Source organism: Aulostomus chinensis, chromosome 20 (assembly GCF_037954235.1).
Source record: "Aulostomus chinensis isolate RoL2024-O1b breed Wild chromosome 20, RoL_Achi_v1.0, whole genome shotgun sequence".
Classification (NCBI taxonomy): domain Eukaryota; kingdom Metazoa; phylum Chordata; class Actinopteri; order Syngnathiformes; family Aulostomidae; genus Aulostomus; species Aulostomus chinensis.
Window position 1 is genome coordinate 285,872 of NC_141339.1, and position 15,180 is coordinate 301,051.

Genomic DNA, 15,180 nt, shown 5'->3' on the forward strand with positions numbered 1-15,180 from the left:
CATTCACACATCACTCATACACTCATTCAAACACTCATTCACTCACACATTCACTCACTCACTCACTCACAAACACACTCACTCACTCACAAACACACTCACTCACTCACAAACACACTCACTCATGTACTCACTCACTCACTCATTCACACACTCACTAACTCACAAACTCATTCACTCACTCACTCATTCACACACTCATTCACTCACTCACTCACTCACACATTCACTCACTCACTCACACGCTCACTCACTCACACGCTAACTCACACACACTCCCTCACGCTCATACACTTATTCACACACTCACTCACACACTTTTTCATACACTCACTCATTCACTCATACACACACTCACTCACACACTCATTCACTCACTCACTCATACATTCACTCACTCACTCACCCACTCACTGAAACACTCACTCACACATTCACTCACACACACTAACTCACTCACACACTCCCTCTTTCATTCAATCACTTACTCAATCACTCACACACTCCCTCATTCACTCACCCATTCACTTACACACTCACTCACTCCCTCACTCATTCATTCACTTCCACACTCTTTCACTCTCACTCATTCACTCACTCACTCATTCACTTACACACTCACTCACACACTCACTCATTCACTCACACACTCACTCATTCACTTACACACTCACTCACATACTCGCTCATTCACACACTCATTCATTCACACATTCACTCACACACTCACTCATTCGCTCGCTCACTCACTCACACACTCACTCATTCACTTACACACTCACTCACATACTCGCTCATTCACACACTCATTCATTCACACATTCACTCACTCACTCATTCACTCACACACTCACTCATTCACACACTCATTCACTCACACACTCACTCACATACTCGCTCATTCACACACTCTTTCATTCACACATTCACTCACTCACTCATTCACTCACACACTCACTCATTCACACACTCATTCACTCACACACTCACTCACACACTCACTCACACATTCACTCACACACTCACTCATTTACTTACACACTCACTCATTCATTCACTCATACAATATTCACACAATCACTCACTCACTCATTCACACACTCACTCACACACTCATTCTTTCACTCACACACTTACTCCCACACTCACTCATTCGCTCACACACTCACTCATTCATTCACACACTCATTCACTCACACACTCACTCACTCATTCGCTCACACACTCACACATTCATTCACTCACACACTCACTCATTCACACACTCACTCATTCACACACTCACACACACACACACTCACTCATTCACTCACACAATCACTCACTCATTCACACACACACACTGACTTATTCACTCACTCACTCACTTACACGCTCATTCACTCATTCACACACTCACTAACTCATTCACTCACTCATTCACACATCACTCATACACTCATTCAAACACTCATTCACTCACACATTCACTCACTCACTCACTCACAAACACACTCACTCACTCACAAACACACTCACTCACTCACAAACACACTCACTCATGTACTCACTCACTCACTCATTCACACACTCACTAACTCACAAACTCATTCACTCACTCACTCATTCACACACTCACTCACACATTCACTCACTCACACATTCACTCACTCACTCACTCACTCACAAACACACTCACTCATTCACTCACACTCATACACTCACTCATTCACACACTCACTCACACACTCACTCACACACACACACACACTCACTCACTTTATCACTCACTCACACACACTCACTCACTTTATCACTCACTCACTGACACACTCACTCACTCACTCACACGCTCATACACCCATTCACTCACTCACTCACTCACAAACACACTCACTCACTCACAAACACACTCACTCACTCACAAACACACTCACTCATGTACTCACTCACTCACTCATTCACACACTCACTAACTCAAACTCATTCACTCACTCACTCATTCACACACTCATTCACTCACTCACTCACTCACACATTCACTCACTCACTCACACATTCACTCACTCACACATTCACTCACTCACTCACTCACTCACAAACACACTCACTCATTCACTCACACTCATACACTCACTCATTCACACACTCACTCACACACTCACTCACACACACACACTCACTCACTTTATCACTCACTCACACACACTCACTCACTTTATCACTCACTCACTGACACACTCACTCACTCACTCACACGCTCATACACTCACTCACTTTATCACTCACTCACTGACACACTCACTCACTCACTCACACGATCACACACACATTCACTCACTCACTCACACATGCACTCACTTACTCACACACTCACTCACAAACACACTCACTCACTCATTCACACACTCACTCATTCACACACTCACTCACACACCCTCACGCACTTTATCACTCACTCACTGACACACTCACTCACTCATTCACACACACACTCATTCACACACTTACACACTCATTCACTCACTGACACATTCACTCACTCACTGACACACTCACTCATACACTCACTCACACACTCATTCACTCACTAACTCACTCACACACACTCACTCACACACACACACTGACACAATCACTTACACACTCACTCACACACTTACTCACACTCACTCACTCACACACACTCACTGACACACTAACACACACATTCACTCACTCACACACTCATTCACACACTCACTCACTCACACACACACTCACTCACTCACTTAGTCACCACTGTGTGTGTAATTCTGTATTCAAACCAACATGTACACAAACATGAGTGATGCAGTGAGGCCTGCACGGATCTCTACATAGGGGAAACCAAACAGCCCCTCAACAAGCGCATGGCCCAACATAGAAGAGCCAACTCTGGAGGACAGGACTCAGCGGTTTTCCTCCACCTCAAGGAGGAAAGCCACTCCTTCCAGGACGATCGTGTCCAAATCCTGGACAGAGAGGACAGATGGTTTGAAAGAGAAGTTAAAGAAGCCATCCACGTCAGGATAGAGAAACCATCTTTGAACAGAGGAGGTGGACTGCGACATTTCCTTTCACCTATTTACAACCAAGTCCTTTCAAAGCTTCCCCAAAGAGCTCAGCTGAAAGACCCATGTGGAACGGCTGATGCCAGCACAGCCCATTAGCATCTGAGTGGTCGGTGAAACTCCCTAACGACCACCCCTGAAACTCCCTGACACCGCACAACGACTGTCGTTTGGGGAGGCCAGGTGAGTCTCGGGAGGGCCGTTTCCACCACAATAGCACTGACCACTCCCACATAGGTTTATAAGCTGGAGTTTCCACACTCTTCACTAGAACTGAAGAAGCCTCTCGGATGAGAGGTGAAACGTCTTCAAGATAAACTTACGTCCAGTTGACCAGATTTTACTTGGCTTCGATCTACGATGACCTGGATGAATGAGAACCTACACAGACATGTACACAAACCCTCAACACCCAACGAGGACCTGCTGGTTTGTTTTTTTTCAAACAAAGACAAACTTGAGCAACAACCTTCTGATCCTCAGTGTTTATTTCTGTCAACACAAAAGTCCCCAATTTCACCCAAGAGCCAGTGATCAGACAGTTCCTGGTTCAGTTCTACAGGAACCAGTCTGAGTCCCTCCTGGGGCAGGGGCAGGGGAGGGGGTTCTCCAGGGGTCCGCTTCTTCTGCAGGAACTAGAAAACCTGTGTATTAGTCACTTGGGATATGGAACTTCCACACGCCCCTGAGGACCTGCCACATGACTCCGACATATTGGGACTGCAACCCTCACCTGGACCTGCGTGACGCGCCTGACCTCTCTTGTGACTTTCAGCATGTTTGACACATTGATGGTTGAGGGGGTTTTGGTGGTTCAGGGGTCTTTGGAGGTCCAGCAGTCTTTGGGGGTCTTACCCATGTCCAGATTTTGATGGCCTATTGGGTGCAGCCCCTGACCCCATGCCCATCCAGACCCCCCCCCCCCCCCAACACCCACACCCACACCCACACACACACACACACACACTCAATCTTCCTGATCTGGCAGAGCTGCAATGGCTGCTGCCTACCAGGGCACAGAGAGAAACCCTCTGTGGCTCGCTCGCCTCCCTCTCGTTCTTTCTCTCGCCCTCCCTGTCTCTCATCTGTATGTGATTTAGGCTGGGAGGCTCCGGGGAGGGGGGGCAGGGGGAGGGAGGAAGCCCACACTAGTTTGTTTTAGAAGGAGCCAGTCATTGCATTTGGACGTGGGAGCCGTGGAAAAGTGAAGCCAGCAGAGCAAGAGGAGCTGCTGCTGTGTCCACAGCCGAGAGACGGAGGGACAGAGACGAGGAGGACCGCTGTCCCAGCAGGACAACAGGAACATGGCTGCGTCGGCTCTGGCCAGCTTCTGCCTTCTCGGGATCGTCTCCCAGACCGCCTGCCCAGCTTCAGCTGCCAGACTGGGGGAGCAGCAACAGTCCGTCCTCAAGGTAAGACACTCCAGAGCGACCAGGCTTTCGTGTACGTCTCTGTACTTCTCCTACGGTCCTGTAGTACCGGAGCTGCTGTCGGAGGGGGGTGTGCAGGACTGAGCCCTGCTGTGTGCTTGTGTGTGTAAGCGGACCTCAAGGCTAAAGCTCCGAGTCAGCCCCCCCTCCCAGTTCCCTAATGGAAAGCAGCTGCCAGACATGCCAGAGACAAACAGCCCCAATCCGCGTGAGCAGCACCAGGGAGAGAGAAACTGTGTCCTTACCCTCTAATCTTCATCTCTGTAGTCTTCATCACCTCAAACCATGTGTTCATCAGGACCACTCACATGATGTCAGGTCCACCAGGACTCAGGTCTGAAGCTTTGATGGTCTCTGAGGCCCCTGTGGTCTGGTCCGGTCCGGTCCGTTCCGGTCCATGTGACTGCTGAGGGGGCAGATGTAACGGCGTGGTGCCGGAGGGCGGTGGCTGGGTCTCTGTCACTCTTGTAGTTTTGTGTTTATCAAACCTTGGTTTGCGATGACTTCAGGCTGCAGACACTAAAGCTTCTGTGTGTGGGAGCTCTCTGTCGGGGGAGCGGCCCAGTCCGGCCCAGTCAAACAACCAGTCTTGAACTATGCATAGTCCGATTTTTTGGTATTTTGCAGTCACCTTTGCTGACGTAGTTGAAGAATCTATGAGCGGCTCTTACTCCAGCTCGGACTCCGGCTCTGCCAGGGTGTTGGATGCACTTCAGTGTCCAGAGGACCCCCAGAACTGAACACAGGGCCCATTTCCCTGCTAGTGAGATGTACAAGGCTTTGGCAAATGTGAGTTCAGGGAAGTATTCAGTTCCCAAACTTGGCGGTGATGAAGTACAGCAATTTCAACATTTACTCCCCCTGTTTACTTCTCCATGTCTAGAAGTCTTGCTCACAACTGTGTGGGCAGTCAGAGAGTTGGGAGGACTTTCTCACGACCCTGCTTCTGAGGAGGCCCAGGGGAGTCAGCAGGATCTACTCTGATCCCCTGGAGCCCAGCAGCTTGGTCCAGAAGCACAAATTAAATTCAAGCTGCACCAACTCATCGCCTTAATTTTCCCACAAACCCTGCAAAGAACATGGAGAAGACACAGAAATAAACACTCCTCAACTTCTCCATCTTTTTATAAATATTTGACTTTCTCTCTCTCTCTCTCTCTCTCTCTCTGTCTCTCTCTCTCTCTCTCTCTCTCTCTCTCTCTCACACACACACTCACGCACACTGTCTGTAGGGCCCGCCGCTGACCCCTGAACGTGTCACTATCCCACACGCTCACTGCTGGTTAGAGCACCTCATCCCTGACAAGCAAACTTCCTGTGAGCCTGCTCGGCCCTGGGCACTGTCTTGGTAGTTTTCATTGCTTGAAACAACCGACAGACAGGGTGTGGCCCCCTGTGGTGGGTGTGGCCAATTATAGTGGACATGGCCCAGCTAGCAGACCTGGTAGACAGCAATTCCTCTACACATTTTCTCCAATGATCTGGTTCTGAATAATGTGACCAGCAGCCAGGACGGAGGCTGCTGATGGCGCCGAGGCCGGATGGCTGGAAGCAGCTGGACACAGGGCGAAGCTGTCTGACATGATCAATGTCATCTTTGTTCACCGGTCAGGCGCCTCAGTGGGACGAGCACACATTACTGAGCGCGCTCACAGCTGGCCGGATGTTCTCCGTGCCGCAGCAGTTGGTACTTGTTTGGTGTGAATCATTGTTTCTGTCCTTCAAGGTCGTTTGCTGATGTCAGGCTTCCATCCGTCTGCTTCAGGCTGGGCCAGCTGTCTCAATGCTAAGCTAGGCTAGGTGTTATAATGACACAATTATGGCATTTGCTGTGTTTGTGCTCTTTGGTTTGTATAAAAACCACAAAAATGTTGTCACCTTAGTGACTCTGTGTGTGTGTGTGTGTGTGTGTGTGTGTGTGTGTGTGTGTGTGTGTGTGTGTGTTTGCCTCATGCTTCTGACATTCCACCATCCTGTGAAACTCTGGTGAACAAATATTAGACAGGATGTAGCGTTTACAATAACAATCGGGGGGGGGCTGCCATTCACACACAGTTCTGACTTTTTATTGAGAATAATGAAGGAGATGTATCTTCAAAGTTGATCTCAATGATCAAAGCTCAGGGAGGCAGCAGGGTTCGGGAGGTCAGGAGGTCAAGAGGTCATCATCTAACTGGAGGGTTATTGACTATTTCACCATCACTACTGGCCCCCAACATCACGACTGGCTCTCACCATCACTACTGGCCCTCACCATCACTACCGGCCCTCACCATCACTACTGGCCCTCACCATCACTACTGGCCCCACCATCACTACCTGCCCTCACCATCACTACCGGCCCTCACCATCACTACTGGCCCTCACCATCACTACTGGCCCCCACCATCACTACCGGCCCTCACCATCACTACTGGCCCTCACCATCACTACTGGCCCCACCATCACTACCTGCCCTCACCATCACTACCGGCCCTCACCATCACTACTGGCCCCCAACATCACTACCTGCCCTCACCATCACTACCGGCCCTCACCATCACTACTGGCCCCCAACATCACGACTGGCTCTCACCATCACTACTGGCCCTCACCATCACTACCGGCCCCCACCATCACTACCTGCCCTCACCATCACTACCGGCCCTCACCATCACTACTGGCCCCCAACATCACGACTGGCCCCCAACATCACGACTGGCCCCCAACATCACGACTGGCTCTCACCATCACTACTGGCCCTCACCATCACTACTGGCTCTCACCATCACTACCGGCCGTCACTGTCACTACTGGCCCTCACCATCACTACTGGCCCTTACCATCACTACTGGCCCCCAACATCACGACTGGCTCTCACCATCACTACTGGCCCTCACCATCACTACTGGCTCTCACCATCACTACCGGCCGTCACTGTCACTACTGGCCCTCACCACCACTACTGGCCCCCAACATCATGACTGGCTCTCACCATCACTACTGGCCCTCACCATCACTACTGGCCCTCACCATCACTACTGGCCCCCACCATCACTACTGGCCCTTACCATCACTACTGGCTCTCACCATCACTACTGGCCCTCACCATCACTACTGGCCCTCACCATCACTACTGGCCCTCACCATCACTACCGGCTGTCACTGTCACTACTGGCCCTTACCATCACTACTGGCCCTCACCATCACTACTGGCCCTCACCATCACTACTGGCCCTCACCATCACTACCGGCCGTCACTGTCACTACTGGCCCTTACCATCACTACTGGCCTCCAACATCACTACTGGCCCTCACCATCACTACTGGCTCTCACCATCACTACTGGCCCTCACCATCAGTTCAAACTTAACCAATAGGGTGCTGAAGTTATCTTAGCCTCTAATGTCCCCATTTTTGTTGCGTAGCAACTTTCAACTACTTCTGTTCACCGGGAGGAAGCAGAGTGATGGTTGGAGGGCAGCAGGGGGCAGGGCCTCCACTGTTTGTGACTTCTGTATGAGATGCTGATGTGGCGTTCCCTTCCTCCTCCCCAGGTGTGTTCTAAGGGTTTCTTCCTGAGTGAGCTGAACGTCTGTCTGCCATGCAACTGCAAAGGTCGCACCGATCGCTGTGAGGACATCACAGGCATCTGCATCGTAAGTCTGTGATTGATGATCCTCACTGAGTTCATATTGTGTGACATCTGCTCTGCTCACACCTCAGGTAATCCAGTCACGGCGTGTCCACTGGTGTCCCCACTGGGATAAATCACAATGCTGTAGTCACTGTTGTCATGTGGACACCAATGTTTTTCAAACCAGTGTATTTAGCTCTGTCCAGCCCTCAGGACGCTTTCTGATGGTATCACTGTCTCACTGGTACATTGAAGACATGAAAACAACATTTGCTCAAGAGCAAAAACTAAAGATAAACTCAACACACTGGACCCTGGAAGAACTCTGATATTGCTCCACTTGGACGTGCACGACTCGGCATTGTTCACTGACTCGTGACCTGGTTTGTATTCCGAGTGTTTTTCTCAGCCTGGTGGTAAATACACTCAGTAACTTTACTTTTATAACTATAGTATATTTGACTTCATGGTTTGGACAAGTTATGTGTTTATATACTGTATAAATATCTCCTTAATACCATTGTAAGTCATTTGTTCTCCTAGAACATCCCCCACTTGAGCTGGGCACCTGTGATTGGGTCACCCGCGACACGTGTCGTTACAGAGTCTGATCATGTTAATGTTTGCCCTCCCAGAACTGCAGGGACCACAGTACCGGGGATTTCTGTGAGATGTGTGAGGACGGCTACATGCTGTCTCTCAGCCCAGGGGGGCGCCTCACCTGCCAGCTGTGTGCCTGCCCCCTCTCTGTCCCCTCAAACAAGTAAGCTGCTCGTTGTGCTGCAGCAGAAGTTTGTGTTGGCGGGCGGAACATCATCTCTCAAATACCGTCTCTCTTTCTGTCCACAAGCTTCGCAGTCCGCTGTGACAGAGGAGGCGCCGCGCTGCGCTGCAAGTGCAAAGAGGGCTATGCCGGACATTTTTGTGAGAGGTCAGTTCAGGGACATTCAGTTCACCCACAACTGAACATTCCCCCACAGAGCTTCATGAGAAATACAGTATATTTTTAGGATATCAGGATGTAACAGTCTATGCCACCATCATGTACGTTTCCTCCGCTTCTCCCCCAGTCTTTGACTTCAGTATGCAGCCAGTGGTACTGATGGAGGCTGTTGGGTGTCACATCTCATCAGGGAGAATAAATGACCAATTAGCAGTTTCTTCATCCAGGTGTGCGCCAGGGCACTATGGCAACCCAATGACAATTGGTAATTCCTGCAAGAGATGCGACTGTAACGGAAACTCGGACCCCAACCTGATCTTCAACGAGTGCCACAATGTGACAGGTCACTGCCAGCACTGCTGGGGAAACACAGGCGGGACCAAATGTGAGAGGTGTGCCCAGGGTTTCTACGGTGATGCCATCAGTGCCAAGAACTGCAGAGGTAGGGCCACGATTAGACACTGATGAGAAGTTGTTGATCAGTTCTCCTGATTATAGGAGCAACCTGAGTGAGGGTCACCTGATGTTAGCATGTGACTTGTTCTGTTTTACTGCTCATGAACTTATATTTGATACCAGTACCAGACAGACCTGGAGCACATGCATCACCGCTGTGTGCTCGGCTGGCAGCTCTGTAATCCTGAGAAGCCAAGACAAGGTCAGAGTGGAGAGTCCAGGATTACTGACGGCCCTCTGAGGCCCTTCAAGGACCAAAATAACCTGCTGCACCGCGTGTGAGACATAATTTGACCTCCGGTGTTCTCATGTGTGCTTGTGTCCTGCGTCTGTCCCAGAGTGTGAGTGCAACAAATGTGGAACCTCCTCATGTGATGACAGGACGGGGGTGTGTCACTGCAAGCCAGGTGTCACTGGGCGACTCTGTGACCAGTGTGAGGTGAGGCACCAAGAGACCCACACTCGCAATTATCTGTTCATTCTGCTGTTTTTCCACATGGCAGCTTTCAGACCATTATGGTTCTGACAGTTCTATCGATCAACTCATGAGAGGAGGCCAGACTGTCCTCATCAGAAACATGACCACGGACTTTGATAAGTACAAGGTGTTCAGGTCATAGTTTTGTCATCCAACCCAGGTGACCTGATTAGCTCTTTAATGAGAGGACATATACTTTGGAGAATCTGGTCCACTGGTCGGGACTCATTAGCATCCGTGACCAAAGGTTGTTTTCGATCTTATTTGGAGTCAAGAGCTCCAGAGTGAGTTTGATCATGATTGTAGTCCAACAGGAAGTGACGATGTCATGAGCGGTGTTTGGAGATGATAAATAATTTCATCTGGTGTCCTCTGTTTTAACTCTCTTAGGCCTCATCCCTGTACTTTGTTTGTAAGGTCAAGAGCTGATCTGACCCCTGGGCCTTGACCCCCGGGCCTTGACCTGGGGCTGGGGGTGAACCTGTAGTCCCTTCCATAAGTTCTTTTATAATCATAATTTTGTTGTTAGGACACTCACTGATAGTGAAACGGAGACTCACGGGGCCAGCGTTGTTCTGATGCATAGCTGTGTTTGGACTGCATGAAGGTCACATTGTGCCAGATGTTCCAACCAGGTGTTACTGGTAGCTCCCGACATTACCAGTGTGACTGTTTAGGAGGGAGGAACTCAGATATCCTGTGGGAGCTGAACTCAACTTTGATCTCACAGCCAACCTCCTACCTTGATGTCCAGTAAAGTGTCCAGTGGGAAATCCTTTTATGGCATAAAATTCCTCTACGATAGTCCAACAGGAAGTTGTCATGTCAGGGATGAGGTGTGTTTGTAGTCCGACAGGAAGGGTGATCTCCATGGTTCCTCTATCAACAGCCAATCAGAAAATCATCTTACAAAGGTTTTGGTTCCTGTCTCCAGGAGGGGTACTCAGGGTTCTCTAGCTGTCAGGGCTGTCGGAGGTGTGAATGTGGGCTGGCTTCTGTCCGTCCCACCTGCCATCCTCTCACCCACAGCTGTGTGTGCCACTCGGGGGCTGGAGGTCGTTACTGCGAGCGCTGCCTCCCGGGCTTCTGGGACTACAGCCCCTCTGGCTGCCAAAGTAAGTCATATGACCAACAGCGAGTGTGTAGTTAACGTGTTCCCAGTTCTCAGGTTCCCAGGCCAAGAGCCTCTGTAGTGAGCATGGCGTCACTGAGGCATCTGCTGACCTGTGACCTTTGGCCAGAGACTCAGTGAGAGCTGGTTGAGATCCATTGTGGCGCCAGATCTGTATCCACAGTTGCTAAAACCATCTGTCCCCACCAGAGACCAACAAACAGATGTGCTGGCCAGCAGCCAGCTGGGGGGGTGTAAGGGTCTTAATGTACACTTGCTGTTCAGATGAGCTCATTTGTGACTGTTTCTGCAGAATGTGACTGTGAGAGCAGCCACTGTGACATGCACACCGGGGAGTGTCTTCGTGAGGCACCGACCGTCAACCTCTGCAACATCAGTAAGAGACACCTCACCCATCCCCCCACTGGCTCCCAGGCCACAACTGTGACCATCTTCTCTGACCTTTTTGCTTCTTCTAGGTTGTGACGAATGCATCTGGCATCTTATTGGAGACTTGCAGCTGTCTAATAAGACTCTGGACCAGCTGAGAGTCGGAGTGTTGAACATCTCCACCGGGGCAGCTGCCAACGACCGCCTCAAGTACTACAATTACACTTCTCACCGCCTGCAGGTACTCCCACACACTGCTGCATACTAAATACAAGAATAAACAATGTCAGAAGAAAGCTTTCATAGATGGTCAAACGTGGGCCGTCCCCACAATGCGAAGGGCGTTGAACTCAGCCAGCCCGGCTCAGCCATGGTTACTGGAGCTGATCTCAGATGGGTCACACAGACCTTTGCTCACATATTCACAGGGAAATGGGACTGTGATACTGTGCCATTGATTATTGTGGATTGATTAGTCTGATAAATCAATTATACTCTGATCAGGAGAGACATTTGATCAGGGAGTGGGGGGGGGGGCAGAGAAGGGGGGGCGCATGAGGGTAGCAAACCAGGCTGAGCAGAAAGAGAGAGCCGTATTGTAAAAGGCAGCAGCGACGTGATTGGCCAGCAGTGACAGTGTGTCACTCTGCTATTGGATAGAAGAGATCAGCTGGCAGCTGGACTAGGCCACGCCCCCAAGTTTCTGACAGCTATGTTGTGCCTGAGCATGTGTGAGAGGTTAGAACGAGAAAACAGAAGTGAGATGCACCTGAGTGGACTAGAATCTCCCTGACTGACCTCAGCTGAGCTTCATTGATGTTCACAGATGCAGTTTCAGGGCTGGAGAAACAAGTCGTCAGTGATGAAGGTCCAGACCGGCGACCTGGAGGACGCCACGGACGATCTGGTGTCACATATCAACCAGCTGGGAGACTCAGTCAGTAATCCGCCATCCTTGCTTCACTGCACATGGACCGTGACTGACTGAAACAGATGAGAGTAGCGAGGTTTCAGTAGTTCAGTGCAGTTATTTTCTTCCTTTTTGTTCAACCATCAACATATCAGATGAACTGAAATGACAGTGTGAAGATCTGTTACTGTCACCTTCAGCACATTCACATGGGCTTTCATATCTGCTGGATGCTGCAAATGGAACACGTGTTCCATCAGTGTTTTTACACCAGAATCACCACCCTTTTCTCATCCAGTAAAACCACCTGACCCAAGCCCCTCCCCTTTTTCATACTTCTATTAGATGCATGTAAATACTCCAACTTCAGTTTGTCAGAATGTTCAAGAGCAGCAAGAGGGAACTTCTCAGTTCTTAGTGTTGATTGATCAGGTTGGGTTGTGTCCTGATGGCCGCTGCCACCCACATACCCTGGGAGACGCCACGTCACATCCCAGGCGATATCAACAACACATACTTGTGACGCTACATGCCCTGGGTGATGCCAACCGCATGTCCTTGGTGACGCCACATGACCTGGGCGAGGTCACCCACCCGCCTCGGTGGATGTCCAAACTACTCAGTAGAGACTCATGGATGAGGGCCACTCACTCAATCTTCTGCTCTGAGTTTTAATCCACACATGTGGAGGTACACTAACTCACTGGATTGTAGGCCAGACAGTCACATGATGCCTGACAGTTCTGTGATTGACAGGAGAAGGTGGTGAAAGCTCTGGTGAGCCAGCTGGATGAGGACACGCTGCAGAGCCTGACAATGGCGGAGACACTCAGCAACAACCTGACCGATCTCAACACCCGCATCGAAGGTAGCACACAGGCGCGCACACACACACACACACACATACAGGCACACATGGTTTAATACACACATGCAAACAGACATGCAAACACATGTACGTGCACACTTCCGCATGCATACTTTAACACACCAAGGGACATGAACACAACCACAGACATACACGCAGAGACACACACACACAACCGGAGTTGCTGATGCGTAGCTGAAGCGTGCTGGCAGACGTGTGTGTGGTGATATCATGTGTGCAGAGATGATCCATGACTGGGAGCTGTACAGTGTGCAGCCAGACGTGGACCCAGATGTTGTCCGACAGAACACCAGGCTGGCCCAGGGAATGCTGACCTGGATGAGGTCCATGGACCTGTCCCCACAAGAACCTGTCACCACCGATGAGTCCACCGAAGCCCACGACTGTGAGGACACACACACACACACACACACACACACACACACACACACACACACACACACACACACACAGTCACAGCAAACCCACACTGATCAGCTTCCTGACTCTGTTTGTAGTGCTGAGGCGAATCCGCCAGCTGGAGAAGAAGCTGATGATGTCAGTGGGGCGCCTTCCCCCCATCAGAGAGCTTCTGTCCCGCTTCACTGCCAAGCTGTCTGACGCTCAGAGCTTCCTCCAGAAGGCCACAAGCAGGGTTCAGGAGGCCGCGGACCAAAACCAGGCCAGCGTCCTCAAGTTCCAGAGGAGTCAGGTGATTTCTCATGGCCACCCGAGCCCTTGCACCGCCCTGGCTCCTCTCTCTGTCTGTCCTTGATTCATTCGGAGACTGTGGCAGCAAACTGTGACTCTTAAAGAGACAGGTCCACTGTAAATGGAATTCAGTTATTATCTCCTCCCCCTGATGCTGACAGAGTTTCATAGGAAAAGGTGTTGCAGTCGTCTCTCAAACAACTGAGGTCGATGGAGCCTGAGAATCAAACATTAAAAACATACACAATCAACCATGAAATCCCTCTGAACTGCTGGTCTGAAGAAATTCAAGTGTCCTGAAGTTGCTTTGAAGAATGCACAGAGGCCATGTTTGTAGTTTCGCTATTCACCGGAACCTCCAGCTCCAGGTGTGGCGCCATGTTTGTAGTGGGGATAGAAACACTGTGTCTGTGTCATTTTCCAAAACAATTTGGCCTGTGGTGGGTTCAGGACACCTGGATACCTTCAGCTGCTGCAACTACAGGTGTGTCATGATGAGGCTGCTGATTAATGTCTCCATGCTGAAGCTCTGCAGTCTCCCCCAGACGCGCGTGTGTGCGTGTGTGTGTGTGTGTGTGTGTGTGTGTGTGTGTACGTGTGATGAATGCATGACCCAAACATGAAGTTTCTACTTATCTGTTGCATTTCCTTACCTCAAAAATGATCAGTTGTGTGGCTGTCAGACTGTAGGAGGCGTGGCGTGACACAATTCACCACTTCACCAACCAAACAGACCTTCACTTCATTAAACCTCAATAAACAAGATGTTTGACCCTCAGGGTCCAGCAGCTGACTTGATGTGGATATTCCTGGTTGTGTGGGTATCTGTAATTTCGTGGAACCAAGGGTCAGGCCTGGGCTGACCCCTCCCCCAATGCCAAACCCTGCATCAGTGGCTCGGTACTGGAGCAGCCGCCGCTAGCTCTGGCAGGAATGTGAGGTTCTGAGCTCTGTGAATAGAAAGCTGACCATAGAGGAATGAGAGCATCATGGAAAGTCTGACTCACAATGAACTCAGTGTGTGAACAAGTTCACAGCAAAGTAGAAGAGGAAATGAGCAACAACTGGATTCTCTCAGAACCAGCTCTCTTCACCTTCACCTGGACCCCTAAGGGGGGAGCCTTTGATCCTGCCAACATGAATCCAGGGGTCACGTCAGTGGAACCAGCTCAAGAGTCGAAATACCAGACCAAGAT

General features: G+C 50.2%; 1 protein-coding gene across 1 annotated transcript in view; it reads left to right on the forward strand.

The window, feature by feature from the left end:
• The first annotated feature begins 4,074 nt into the window (after positions 1–4,074).
• lama4 (laminin, alpha 4) overlaps positions 4,075–15,180 on the forward strand; it is a 31,125-nt gene continuing 20,019 nt past the window's right edge. The window contains exons 1-13 of the mRNA XM_086189697.1: positions 4,075–4,483; positions 8,038–8,139; positions 8,753–8,880; positions 8,968–9,048; positions 9,288–9,502; positions 9,855–9,955; positions 10,929–11,109; positions 11,419–11,502; positions 11,585–11,736; positions 12,322–12,432; positions 13,162–13,273; positions 13,515–13,679; positions 13,792–13,985. Coding sequence (XP_086045823.1) covers positions 4,376–4,483; positions 8,038–8,139; positions 8,753–8,880; positions 8,968–9,048; positions 9,288–9,502; positions 9,855–9,955; positions 10,929–11,109; positions 11,419–11,502; positions 11,585–11,736; positions 12,322–12,432; positions 13,162–13,273; positions 13,515–13,679; positions 13,792–13,985 — 1,734 coding nt within the window. The 5' untranslated portion in view covers positions 4,075–4,375. The remainder of the gene's footprint in view (positions 4,484–8,037; positions 8,140–8,752; positions 8,881–8,967; positions 9,049–9,287; positions 9,503–9,854; positions 9,956–10,928; positions 11,110–11,418; positions 11,503–11,584; positions 11,737–12,321; positions 12,433–13,161; positions 13,274–13,514; positions 13,680–13,791; positions 13,986–15,180) is intronic.